General features: G+C 49.4%; 4 protein-coding genes across 4 annotated transcripts; all 4 read right to left on the reverse strand.

Annotated features, from left to right (window-relative positions):
- Positions 1–229: 229 nt before the first annotated feature.
- N7511_010098 (RNA 5'-triphosphatase domain-containing protein) lies at positions 230–2,521 on the reverse strand (the record flags this gene model as incomplete). The annotated part of the gene is made up of 2 exons (XM_057132475.1): positions 230–2,001; positions 2,059–2,521. The coding sequence occupies 2 exons, from the start codon at positions 2,519–2,521 to the stop codon at positions 230–232; spliced, it is 2,235 nt and encodes a 744-aa protein (XP_056980463.1).
- A 629-nt stretch (positions 2,522–3,150) lies between these two features.
- Positions 3,151–5,080, reverse strand: ilv3B (putative mitochondrial dihydroxy acid dehydratase; the record flags this gene model as incomplete). The annotated part of the gene is made up of 3 exons (XM_057132476.1): positions 3,151–4,604; positions 4,665–4,878; positions 4,928–5,080. The coding sequence occupies 3 exons, from the start codon at positions 5,078–5,080 to the stop codon at positions 3,151–3,153; spliced, it is 1,821 nt and encodes a 606-aa protein (XP_056980464.1).
- A 437-nt stretch (positions 5,081–5,517) lies between these two features.
- N7511_010100 (sugar porter family MFS transporter) lies at positions 5,518–7,234 on the reverse strand (the record flags this gene model as incomplete). The annotated part of the gene is made up of 3 exons (XM_057132477.1): positions 5,518–6,511; positions 6,574–7,099; positions 7,150–7,234. The coding sequence occupies 3 exons, from the start codon at positions 7,232–7,234 to the stop codon at positions 5,518–5,520; spliced, it is 1,605 nt and encodes a 534-aa protein (XP_056980465.1).
- Positions 7,235–8,767: 1,533 nt separating this feature from the next.
- On the reverse strand, positions 8,768–9,201 carry N7511_010101 (uncharacterized protein; the record flags this gene model as incomplete). The annotated part of the gene is made up of 2 exons (XM_057132478.1): positions 8,768–9,141; positions 9,195–9,201. The coding sequence occupies 2 exons, from the start codon at positions 9,199–9,201 to the stop codon at positions 8,768–8,770; spliced, it is 381 nt and encodes a 126-aa protein (XP_056980466.1).
- Between the last annotated feature and the right edge of the window lie 4,626 nt (positions 9,202–13,827).

The raw sequence follows: 13,827 nt of genomic DNA on the forward strand, positions 1-13,827 counted from the left end.
ATTAGTGCCTGGAATTTCAGGCGAAACATCATTTCAAATCTACCACCATACAGCTAACATTCAATTAACTTGACGCACACTAACATTGTTTGAAGTTCAATTCACAGTAACATATCTGTCATTCAAGTTGTCATTACTCATTATTGTAAGAAAATAAAATAATAATAGCCCATCTCCCAATGCCTGACCTTATAATCCTCGCTACAGTACCCATGCCAAAACAATCAAATTACAACGTGGGCGCTCTCTTCAGACCAACGCAATACCGTACAAATAGTGTGTCAACAAAATGACCATGGCGAATGCCTGGTGGCCGGCACCGATTGAACTCATCAATCGCCTGCTGCACACCGAATCCAAGACGTTCGATGAGATAGCAAGTAATCAAAAACCCAGTGCGGTTGTAGCCGTAATGACAGTGGACTCCAACCAATGGGCGAGGCAAGGTATCATCCTCACGCTTCTCCATCTTATCATCGATCTCCTTCTGCAGGCTATCAACTAGGGCGATGAAGTCGCGCGTCTCATCTGGAGTTGGGGGAATCTTGGACACAGTCGGGTGCTTGCAGTAGCGAATGCCACCTTTCTCCATCTCAGCTGGATTATAGACCGGGCTTTCATGGCTGATGTCAATGACAGCGTGGATGCGATCGTGGTATTTAGCTGAGAACATCACAGGGTTGTGTTCCTCGTCGACCTCTCGCAGCATCTTGAGAGCGGCGAAGGTGTCGGCAATCCTCTCCGAAACTGGGGCAACCTTCTTCCACTTGGCGAGGTTCTTGACATCCCATTTTCCTGATGTGTTCATAAATTGCAATTGCCAACCAAGGCCAAGACGCTTGTCAACGTGAGATGAGAGGAAATCCTGAATAATTCCTGCAAGGGTGCGATAGGTTGCTCGGTCGTAGAGCAATGCATGGGCTGCGGGTGCAGGCAAGATGGCTGATTTAATCAATCTCCTGCGGACACCGGTCTGCCCACCCTGTTCCAATTCCTTCTGTTCGACGGCGAATCCAAGCCCAATCTGCTTTTCACTCACAAAACCATCAATTGGAGTTGACATTTGATCATGAACCCGCGAGGCGTCTGGAACAATGCTGCTTTCAGAGACATCGATCGCTGTCTGAGCCGAAGCATCACCAAAGAATTTCAGAAGCTTCTGCACCTCGACCGGCTTGGTAACCGCATCTGCTTCTCCTGCAACCAAAAGAATGGGCATGCGGACTCCCGCCCAGACCTTTTCACCAGGAAGTCCACCAATTGGCTGACCATCCTTTCCATAGGTGGGGAGAGTACCCCAGGCCATGCGACGCCAAACAGGGGTTTTGCTCTGTTTGTTGAATCGCACCTGAAGATCCCGTGTCTCAATGTCGGCATCGCTGCCAACCATTCTTGCGACACTGGCACTCTGTTCGCCTCCACGTCGGTCCCAACGGCGCCAGAGATCGAAAATCGGGCCAGGAACATGCAGCAATCGGCGGAAAACAGCTGTTTCCTCCGGCGATGGGGGAGATGACCGAGGGCAGACAGCCACAAGTCCAATGATGTGCTCTTTTAGCTTTGCTCCGATGGTTGAAGTCGACGAAGCTATCAAAGCGGACAAGGAACAGCCCAAGCTGTGGCCGATCAGAATGACTTGCTGACCTGACTGTCGATCTCTGTGCTGTTCAATCGCTTCGACGAGTAATTCAGAAAGCGCCTCCACGGAGTACGCGCTCCAATCCGTAGGCGCAAACTTGGACAGTCCACACCCGGGTAAATCAATCCCGAAGCATGATCCAACATTGGATAGACTGGTAAGAAGATGATGGAATTGTGCAAGAGATCCGCCTAGCCCATGAATAACCACAATGAGAGGTACGGGTGTAGGCTTGGTAGGAAGCCGAGCAAGGTGTGGATGAGGACTGTAGAATGTACGGATAGCGGGATAGACGGCGTATGAGGTAGTGTAAGAGTTGTATGTAGTAAATTTCCTGAGAATGCCTGGGTCTGTCTTGTGTGCTGCAGGTATGTCAGATCATCGAGTTCGAGCGGGAGGATTTCTATTGCATGACATACCATCAGAGCTTTGCTTCTGAGGCTCCGATAGCCAGTCCTCCTTCGGTTTGTAGTTTGGATTAGTACCATGGCGCAATGACGCATTGCTGTCATAGTCTTCGTCCTCGTAGTCATCCTCCTCGGAAGAGCTGAGCGTCTTCGACGAGGATTTGGTCCAGCTTTTGCGAATGGAAGTGCGCTGCGTACGAGAGCCTCCCGACCCCGAGCGCTTGCGCCTCCCGAAAGACGACAACAGTCCACAGCCAGCCATTGCGATCACACAGGAAGTCAAAAACACAGCCTGGCCCCAGTTCACGCTGTCATTGCGGTACAAACCGCGGAGGAAGTCGGCAACAGAGGACACGGAAGTATTATGAATCGTCACGCGAACCGAGTGGTAATATCGCAGAACAGCGGCGATTCCTGACTTGTTGGTTTGGGAGTTCAAGAAGTCATAGAGGGCCGAGATTGAATCGGACCCCATGGCGATTAAGTACACCCCGAGGGGGGGCCTGGATCTGGACTCTGCAGAGCCCCCGGAATCCTTACCACGCGATACCGCGCCCGATGCTCTTTGGGTACAACGAAAGGAGCCCAAAGCCAATAAGGAATGCGAGATCGCCAACGTTGAAAAGTGAAGAAGAAAAAGTAAAGAAAGTTACGGGCTCAGCCACTCACAGCCTCGGGACGGACGGCGTGGGGGGGTGAGTCATCCATGTGGTATGGCCCAGGGTGACTTGGGTTTGTATGGCAGTTAGTATGGGCAGCCATGTACCTCTTCTGGGCAGCGTAAGGGGTTCTTCGCATGTTTCCCGTTTTTTGTTCTCTGTTTCTGTTTTGGTTTGTCCTGTTTTTTAGGCCAACGCTATTCGATGTATCAATCGGCCCCATTCGGTTCGTCAGCGGCGCCATCCTGCAGCATGGGTAGCTGCTGACTTTTAACTGGTCAATTGCAAGCGGGTCTCCGAAGATCCCATCAACTATGGATCTCTCAATGGTTTCTAGAAGACGGCAAAGTAGCATTTTGTGGATCGTAGAAACGTGACAGGCTATAAACTGACTAAATATATACTAATACTCAGGTGACTTCTGATCCCGAACTCCCCGAGCCCCTTAAAACAGATCCGTCATGGCGCCTTGCGACGCATCACTGACCAATCGGGCGTACTTGGCCAGCACACCGCGAGTGATTTGCGGTGTAGGGGGGGACCATTGGCGACGTCTCTCCTCAATCTCCTTATCTGACACATCCATGGAAAGTGAGTTGGTCGCAGCATCAATGGTGACGATATCGCCGTCACGGACCAATGCAATCGGGCCTCCCACAGCGGCTTCTGGCACAATGTGTCCAACAATAAAGCCGTGGCTGGCGCCTGAGTAACGTCCATCGGTGATCAGAGCCACGTTTGTCAACTGAGCACCCATAAGGGCGGCACTGGCCTTGAGCTGTTCCGGCATACCCGGGCCGCCCTTGGGGCCCTCGTAACGCACGATAATGACAAGGTTCTCACCACGGGGGATGCGACCTTCATTGAGAGCCTCGTTGAGCTGGTGCTCCTTGTCAAAGACCCGGGCCTTACCACTGAATCGGAGGCCTTCCTTCCCAGTAATTTTGGCAACTGCGCCGCCGGGGGCAAGGTTTCCACGTAAGATCTGGATGTGGCCAGTAGCTTTAATTGGGTTATCCAAGGAGCGAATCAGATCCTGTCCTTCAGGCAGGGATGGGAAAGAAGCCACATTCTCGGCAAGAGTCTTGCCTGTTACAGTGGGGATATCTCCATCTAGCAAACCGGCTGCAATGAGAAGCTTCTGGACAGAGGGGATACCGCCGATCTCATACAGATCAGCCATATAGTACTTGCCACTAGGAGACAGGTTGGCAATGAAGGGAATCTTGTTGCTGACCCGCTGGATGTCATCGAGGGTCAAACTGACTCCGGCTGTCCGGGCCATAGCCAGGAAGTGAAGTACACCGTTGGTGCTGCCACCGAGAGCCATGGTCATCACCAGAGCATTCTCAAATGACCGCTTGGTCAGGAGATCACGGGGTCTAATGTTTTTCTCCATGCAAATCTTGATGGCCTCACCAACGCGGACACACTCACGCATCTTGGATGGTGACTCGGCAGGTGTAGAAGACGAGCCGGGAAGGGAGAGACCCATAGACTCAATAGCAGTAGCCATGGTGTTTGCTGTGAACATACCACCACAAGCACCAGCACCAGGGCAAGCGTGTTGTTCCAGGTCATCCATGATCTCATCCTGGGTCTTACTTGTGTCACCGCCATCGTCGGGCTGGCGTAGGGTACCATAGGCATAAGCACCGGCAGCCTCGAAGCAAGTAGAGACGTTGATGGGCTTACGAAGGTGCTTAGAGTATCCAATGGCAATAGTTCCACCGTAAATCATGATCGAAGGGCGGTTGTGGCGAGCCATACCCATCACAACACCAGGCATGTTCTTGTCACAACCGGGAATAGCAACACAGGCATCGTGGTATTGAGCACAGGTGACGGTTTCGACGCTGTCAGCGATGACCTCCCGGGTCTGGAGAGAGAATCTCATTCCTACAAAGAGATCAGTGAGGGGTCTTTATCAACCGTAAGGCTTCTTGTGATTGGACTCACCTTCACTACCCATAGTGATGGCATCCGAGACACCAATTGTGTTGTACTGCCATCCAATCATACCCTTATCCATCACTGACTTCTTAACAGTCTTTCCCAAGTCCAGCAAATGCATGTTGCAAGGGTTGCCCTCCCACCAAACCGAGGCAATACCGACGTGGGGGCTTTTGGCCATTGTTTCTTTGTCGGGGACACCGGCGGCGTAGAGCATAGCCTGTAGCAGGTTAGCAGTGATCCACCTCGAACTATGTCAATCGACCTACCCTTGCGCCGGGGAAATCATGGTCCTTGGTAATTGTGTGGGAGTAGCGATTGAGTGCGGGGGAGCCATCCGGATGCTTCGCGTCTGCCGGCAGAGAAGGGAAGTTGATGTACTTTGCTTCGCTCAGCGAAGACTCCGGCGTAGATGAATCCATGGTCGAATAGAGTATGATAGAGTACCAAATATGAGAGAAAGAAGAACAGATAAAATACGGCAGCCGAGCTTGAGAAACTCGCACTCAAGTCCGACCCCAGTGGAGCCCCGCATTCCTCGGCCTTGGACCACTCAGCAATCGCGGATTGATCAGATCGGAGTTGCGCCTATTCTCCCCCGCGGGGGATCTCCGAAGCCGAAGATGTGCGGCTGATGTGAACCTGAGGTGTTTTCCAAGGCTGCTGACTCACTGCTCATACAACACGTGGACCTTGAAGCCCTGGAGAGAACATGCCATCTATGGGTGTTGTCAACGTCAGCCATGTGCATACTTCATTTCTGGTTTCACGTTCAATGTACAAATGAAACTTCTATTCAATTTGTAATACTCGCATGAGGATATTGTACTAAGATATAGCTCTGATGGAACCTTCACACTTATTCACGATGAACCATGGTGGGTTTCTCCAGATCATCTTCAACATGATCAGTTCCAGCAGGAGAAAGGTCTTTTCCATGGCGACCAATTTGATGCCAAGGTAAAGCGAACAATGCATCCATGGACTCAAGACTCCTTCCAGCAGTCTCGGGAACGAAAAACCAAACCCACAAGAGACCCAGGACGCAAACTGCAGTGCAAAAGAAGAAGAAGCCGTAATTTGTCATAGCAATAACCATACTGGGAACAGCCTTGGTATTGCCAAATTGATTAGCGAAATGGATGCACATAACGAGAGAGGAACCAATGGCACGCAGCCGACTCGGATATATCTCCGCGTTCACCAAATATTGGAAAGAGTTCCAGCCCATTGCCCAGCCAAACCCAGAAAGGTAAATCGCGGCGATTGCACCAATGCCTGCTCGTTTAGCAGACCCAGTTATACCACCCGTATCATCAACATGAGCTGAAGCTGGGACCTTGGCCAGATATATGGCGATGTAACAGATTGAAACAGTCTGCAGCATGATCCCCGTGTATAGGGAGCGACGACGACCAAAAAAGTCAACGAGGAAGAATGCGCAAAGATACGCCGAGCAGAACTTCACAACACCAAGGATGCAAGTAGCAAAAAGCTGCTCGCTTCTACCAGTTTTTCCAAGTGCAGCGAAGAAGCTGGTGGCGTAGATGGTGATTGCTGATGCACCAGACCATTGTCCCAGTAGTTGCGACATCACTCCCAGCATTAAACGATAGCGATTTGCTGGGACGGTAAAGAGCTCCTTTAGTTTGCCGTAGAATGAGGAGCCTCGGGTGCTTTCTTGCTCCCTTTCCAGTTGATCACGGATATCGAGGATTTCAGAACTGATACTAGGATGATTCATATCGAGTTGGCGCAGGGCACAAAGATTTGCAAGAGCCTCTTCATCTTTCCCCTTCATTACAAGGAAACGAGGACTCTCCGGAACGGTCCAAGATGCAAGGAAAATAACTCTTATATCCAGAAAAGAATGTGTCAGTCCATGAGATATCATGAGGAAGTATGAAGCGCTCACCCTGCAAACATGATATGAATTGATTGTGGAATCACCCACTGAGAACGCGAAGAATCCGCAATATTCTCCGAGCAGCCCCAGTTCGCGAAGTAGGCAACCATAACGCCAAAGTACACAGCACCAGCAAAGATATTCGTCAACATACCGCGGATCATCTTTGGAGCAACCTCTGCCAGATAGGTGGGACCAACAACAGTAGTCATACCAACTCCGAGACCAGCCAAAAAGCGGCCGGCAAGAATTTGCCCAATGTTGCCAAAGCTAGTAATGACAATCACGAAGCCGATGCCCCAAAGCAGAGTGAGAGCCTGAAGTGATCTCACACGGCCAATTCGATCACACAGAAGAAACGCCAGTAACGCACCGCCGATAGAACCCAGTTGTAGCATACTTGTGATATTGGATTCGCGGTTGGCGATCTCTTCAGCGGAGCCTACATTCAATGGAAACTCATCTTTGAAGCTTCGCATTGTTATCATGCCACCGACAAGACCCTCATCGATTCCCCTACCCGCTCCAAGGATACCTACCGTGATTCGTCAGTAATGTGAAACGAAAGACCGCAAGGATACAAACCGAAGACCCCAACAGACCAAAACAGCCGACGATTAAAGACCTCTGTAGGAGTGTCGGCCAGCCCCAGGCGATTGAAGAGACCCATGCTGGGCAGGAAGACCAACATATGAACTGCGAGCGCAGATTCAAAAAGAGCTCCGTGTTCAAGATCGATCTTCTGAAGATTGGCTGAGGAGATATCAGAGTTATTGAATGGGAATATTCGACTTCTTGTATCCCCCGGACGAGAGAAGAACCTTTGCTAACCACAACGCGGGGAATGATATTGATTATAAACGAGCTATTCGGATTCTCAAAGCCTCGCTTCAGAACCCAGACCACAAGCGGGGAAAGAAAAACATGCACCGCTACTACTAATACCAACAGCACCGACTATTGGTTTGATCTTGGGATGATCAAGATGCAAAAGTGCTCCTTACCGAAGGGATCAGATCCCCAACCGAGCCAAGACAGCCAACAACCCCATCTGTGTGACCTAGCCTGACCAACGAAAGCGCATATTTCTCAACTCATATCACATTAGCCCGAGATGGTAGGGGAATTGACGGAAGTTGACCGAGTCTACAGCACCGTCTCGATAAATTGCCGACCAAATACGCGACGAGACTATCCGCGGGATCTGGGGGCATTGCAGGGATGTGAATCCGGGGAAGGCGTAGTTTTCGGAAGTTGACCGACGCGAGGGATTAGCTCTGCCCTAACTGCTTGGCCAATGCTGGGGCCTCGACTTCGAAAAACGAAGAGCCTGGTAACAGTAGAGTTGATTTAGCCATAGCCCGTGGGATCCAAGAAACTACGGGACCGAGTGCAGGTTAATGTTTCCAGGCTTATTGTTAGCTATCAACTTGTACTAAGATGCGAAAATACAATTAGACCGAGTATCCTTCCTACCCCATCTGTCCACGGAACAAAGGGAAAAAGAAGTTGGGACGGATTGAGCACAGAAGAAATATCAACTGTACCTGAATCCGTTGGTCGAATCAAACTGGCCTTCTGGACATGGTCCCTCTGAGAGCCTTTTGTTTGAAGCGGTGCGTCCAGAATTATCCTTGACTCTCTTGTCAAGACTAGTGATTTTCCAGCATAGTCCGAACAGGTTCCAGCTTCAATGATTCTCCCGCTGCCATACAAGGGGCTCGGCCATATCTTGTAGGCAAGTTAGGGTCCGCAACGTTCGAAGCTAGCGCACCAATTATTTCCAAACTTCGTATCTGGATAGCTAGAAGGAAATGAGTATAAAAACAGTTGTTCTGTATGTTTTATATACACCGTGGCGTAGAAAAAGCCCCACGAGTATGAATGGCCTGCCGAGGGTGATCTGGTCAAGGGTATAGCACCTTCTTTTGTCCGTAAACCAACAGTCTGACCATAAGATGGAGTCCATCCGACATGTAAAAACATCCCGCTGGACTGTTTCATTATCGAAGAAGATAGGTTGTCGTTGGTTCCCAAACTGAATACGAAGTCCAAGATAGTGAGAAGTGCATAAGATATTTAATTTGTGCTTCTTACTTGGTAAACTGATAATCTTGGGGGACGACAGTCAACCCGTCTCAAATCACAGAATATAGACCGGTGAGTAAAACAATAGCTCACTAACTTTTCCAGCTTTGTCCAATTAGTGCTTGTCCGAGTTGGTCATGCCATCAATCTTAGCGCGACAGTTTGCGAACAACTCAGCCATCTGCTCAGGAGTCCTGCCAGTAGAGGGAACATCCACACCCTTCTGCACAGCAGCACGCTTATTGATCTCATCAACCCACTTCTTCACAGCGGGGAATTCGGCCAAATCAATTTCCAACGAGTTGGGAGCACCCCGAACCCAGGAAAAGTTCGCAATATCAGCAATGGTGTACTTGTCACCTGCGAGGTAAGGGCTCTCTTGGAGACGAGACTCGAGAACAGAGTAAAGACGCTTCGTCTCCTCAATGTATCGGTTAATACCGTAGTCAGAGCGTGCGCCGGCAAAGAGACGGAAGTGGTTTGCTTGACCTGTTGCTTATCAGAAAAGAGGGGTAAAGAAGAAGTGGCTTGTCAGCACGCACCCTGCATAGGTCCAAGACCGCCCATCTGGAACATCAGCCAGGAGGTTTGCTCGATATGTTCCGGGGTTCCCGGAGCGTAGCTGATCTTGCGATCGGTGTCGTACTTGTCAACCAAATAGATCATGATTGCACCGCTTTCGAAGACACGCTGCGAGCCATCGAGCATCGCGGGGATGCGGCCGTTGGGGTTAATTTTCAGGAACCAGCTGTTAAATAGCCCTTGTTAGCCCATGGTCACACCACGGGGTGCCCCCAGAAGTGGAGCGCTTACTCTTCTTTCTGAACATTGGTGCTGATGTTAATTCCCTCTGTCTTGTAGGGAATGCCGAGTTCCTCGAGGGTAATAGAGGCCTTGATGCCATTAGGCGTGGGCCAGGTGTAGAGTGTGATGTTAGAAGACATTGTGGAATATGGGGCAAAGCTAGATGAGAATCTGGAGAGCCGAGATGCTGCTTTTAAGCTGTGAGAAAACATGGGTGCAGGTAACCGTGGAAGCGGACTGAAAGCCAATTCGGCCATATGCTCTCGTTCATTTGTCAGCTCCCCGGAGTTTCGGAGCTATCGGGATATGACGTAATCTATATAAACAAAAGCACCGACGTTTGAAATCAAGCATGATATTTGTAAGTCATCAATGCAGATGGGGCTTGATTTACACTATAAGTATCAATGGACGGATTATTGCCTTACACTTAGGAAGTCAGAACATCTGCATGAAGATTGAGCCACTACGACTGCCTCGTATTGGTTGTCTTGTGACACCTGCGCTCAAGATGAAGTCACACTCGCGGAATCCACACTGATCCACACTGATGACCAAGTCAAGCACCCCGTAGACTACATTGCGGTCGGCAGTGGTCATATTGAAGCTAATATGAGAATCTTCCATACCAGCCGTCTTGGTTTTGCGAATCCATTGGGTAGGAGCGAGGAAATAGCAATTTCAGGCTCAGTTGTTGAGTTTTTGCAGATGTGACAGCCGCCGAAATCGATCATTGCCCTGATGGATGAAGATGAATATTGGATCCTACAATAATACTGGCAAATTTTGTAAACCATTCTCATGAGCTATACGGTGTAAGTTGCTGGCTGGTTGAACTACACGACTCTGTCGCAGTTGCAGAACGGGATTCTGATTCTGGATCAACCATGATAAGAGTGCTGGTGCACCACTAGATAGTTCATCCTGTAAGCTGAAGATCGTTCCAATTGGCTTGGGAGAAGTAAATGAGTACTCCTGCTTTTGTAAGCGTGTCAAGTGCGTCCGTCTTGGTCCAGCATCGGCATTCTTGGATTCTGGCTTCGTGGTCTAAGTATTCGGGTATAACGTTACACTTGGAGTGCTCTGGTCTCTTGATGCCGTTGAGCTGCAAGAGGAAGATCGTGACTTCTAAGTTGTGTGACTCAACAATCAGTCTTCGACCGCCACTGCACGGGGTACGTTATGAATATTGAGAGTTTGGTACTCATCCAGCGGTAAGTAAAAGAAAAAGAGATAGAAATGACTGATGTAAGAATGCTTAAGCGAGAAACGTCGGGACAGAGGAGTGAGATCAAGAACCAGGCAAGAAAATTACAAGAAGGAACAAATAGAAGATGGCTCCTGTATGCATGGAATGCTTGGCGTTGCGGCTGAAAAGGTGGATCTACCCGTACCCTAATTCAAGCTCCACCTGAGACAGACTATGGATAGATCATCTAACTCATATCTCAGCACCTTCAGCTAGATCAAGAATAGTCGGTTCAAAAGTATGATACTGCGAGGATCACAACGAAGCGAGGATCTTGGAGTAAATATGCTGGGTGGGATCATTGGTAAGAAGAGAAGGTGGATCGAAAGTGCTTGAGGAGATCATTCCGAGATAAACAACAAGAGTTTAGAGTCGACTGAGATGCTTTTAACAATATTTAAAGAAAAAAGGAAGGGGAAAAGGAAAAAGAGATCCGCCGCGTGAGTAGGGCATTCGAATGCTTCGAGTTCGGGAGAGTCGTCAACGCAGATCATATTTACCCACAAGTAATTAAATAATGGGGGACCATGATTGCAATGACCCTTTACGTCAATAAAAGTACAATATGGCAGTAAGCTCATTTATTTAAAAAAGCTCAAGGGACTGTTGATCCAAAGGGCAAGTCTGTGAATAGCACCAAGTCCTACTATCGTGGAAAAAGAATTTAAAAAATAGGGGATCTAGCTTACGTTTGTTTCTGAGAAATATTGCCCTTAGTTGAGCAGACCTGCAGATATCGTGATCAGCCCCGGTGAACCCAGAGATGGATGTGATCTCAAACAATGGTCAGAAGAATGCTGATACGTCAACCCCCGAAGGTCAGCCATCGCAGGCGCCACCCTTTGCATGTGCACAATTCAGAAATTGAATTCTACAATTGCCTTTTCGCGGCTCATGCCGGTAAGCTCGCCTCTAATGCCACTTTCCATCACCTTCGTTGGACATACGGCCTCCAGTAGTATGATCACGACTTACGAGGCGTTCGGTCCTTGCTCCACACTGGCAATCCACTCCTCCACTATAATATACCGTCATCGATTTAATCACTCCAAAGAGACTTTCATTTATGGTCCATATTCTTAGACCTTCATTATCACCAAGAAGCAGAGCCCGAGACCATAGTACTGTGCTTGGAGATGCGGATGGCAAGGTATGTCAAGCTCAAGGCTGGTGCTGTCCTGCCAACTCCGTAATCAATCGATCTCCAAACAACCATGAGCGACCTTTGAATGGTCAGCCAGTTGTTGTTATACCTGTGGATAGCTCTGTCCGTGCAAGAGTCGAGCCCATGGCTGAGGAAAGCACGGCTCTGACCCATGCCTCGTCAACATTCTCACCATCTGGGGTTCTGGGTATCTTGAAGCCTGACAATTGACCAAAACAAAGACTCGTATAGTAGTCTTTGAATGCCATGCGGCTCACATCCTCGGTATTCTAGTCCTAATTTCATGCGAGGGAGTTCATGCTGTGTTCCGTGGTACTTGAAAGATGAGGGAAAACAACGGATTCCAGTAGAGGACTATCAGACACGTGTATTCATATAGTGCAAATGCAAGACCAGGAAATATCGTCGCGGCGAGAAGAACGCGTAAAGGTTGCAATGCGCGAAGAACGGCCACGTGCGCAACAGGCGCCATGATCGAAAACAACCGCATATTCCTTGTGCCTCAATGTAACATAGATATCAAGAAGAACAACTAATCTACCAACTTTTCATTTAATTTTACAGTAGATTATGATAATGCATATCTGAGAGAGGGAAGCAGTGTGACATGTAGGTTGATCCCTTGCAGCAGGGCACATCCAACCCGGTACTATACACCGCCACCGGAGACACTGGTGATCATTCTCGGCACTAACAAGAGCAGTCACTCCATGAGAGACAGCAGATCAGCATGGAACTTCGGCGACAGAAGGATCAGGATCAGGATCAGAATCAGCGAATCGAATTTCAATGCTACCGTGCCATCTCACTCACAACTCTGCATCTATCAACGTCAGTTAAACCATCAACCAAAGATCCAGATCCAATTGATAATTTGATCCCCGGTTGACTGTGCATCTGACATGTCAAATGCAGCAGCCGCGGGAGATATGGGTGTTCCGAATCCGGAACCGGAGCGATATACAGCACGGAATCACATTACCTGGGTCCCGATACTGTGCCGTCCTGAATTGTCTAGTGCGCTTTAGCTCCTCAATCAATATGTCATGACTGTGATAATGCGACAATCCCTCTACCCCAAAGTCTCCAAGGGGTGCACGGATCGGGACAAATCGTGGTCGATCCCCACATGGCTTGGCCACGAGCTTAGACTGCGGGATGGGGTTCCCCGCGAGCCTTGGAATTCCGGAAATGGCAGCCTGCGAAGGATGACACGGATTTTCCATATGTCGTTTCCGTGAAAGTAACCGTTCGCTCTAGAAGGTCTAGAGGCGAGAGACGTCGGTGTGGGGTATCCAGATCTAGCGTTTCTTTGGGGTCAGGCACCTAGCTCCGTAACATCAATGGGGCAAAGTCCTCACAGCGTATCGGCATGATCGAAATCGCGCACGGGCAAGGGCACGGGCAAGGCCACAGGCTTTGGCTCCCGAACGGTGATTCTGATGATCTCGCCAGATATCGCCAGGATTCACGGGTTGCCGGACGATAGCGCTCCGAATAAGTCATACCGAAAGAGAAAGTGGGTTGCGGCAGCAAGTTTAACCCAATGCAGATCTCAAGTCGAAAAATGTACCCCGCATAAACCCCAGATTTCCCTTTTTCTCCACTCAAAATGGTTACAGGCACACACTGTACACGATATGATAGTCGCCACTTGAACCGGATGCGGTCAACTTCTTAGGTTTCTGCCACGTGAGGGAAACGAGTCTCAAATCTCCAAGTCACCGATGGGCTTGAGCTCAACCTAAATTCGCTTGCTTTGGACCAAAGGCAAATCAGAGCCCAGACCTGGGCCAAGGCGCCAAACAACCCTTTTTAGCTCGATGGTGGCGTTCCGTCGCCTGGAAACGCCATCCCGAGCCCGGCGATCCCCTTTCAAAGCCTTTCGAATAACCCCCAAAGCTCCAAGTCTAGCTAAATTCTGTAAATCCAATGGCTGGATGGCTCAACTTGAATC

Source organism: Penicillium nucicola (genome assembly GCF_028828085.1).
Source record: "Penicillium nucicola strain IBT 29836 chromosome Unknown utg000010l, whole genome shotgun sequence".
Classification (NCBI taxonomy): domain Eukaryota; kingdom Fungi; phylum Ascomycota; class Eurotiomycetes; order Eurotiales; family Aspergillaceae; genus Penicillium; species Penicillium nucicola.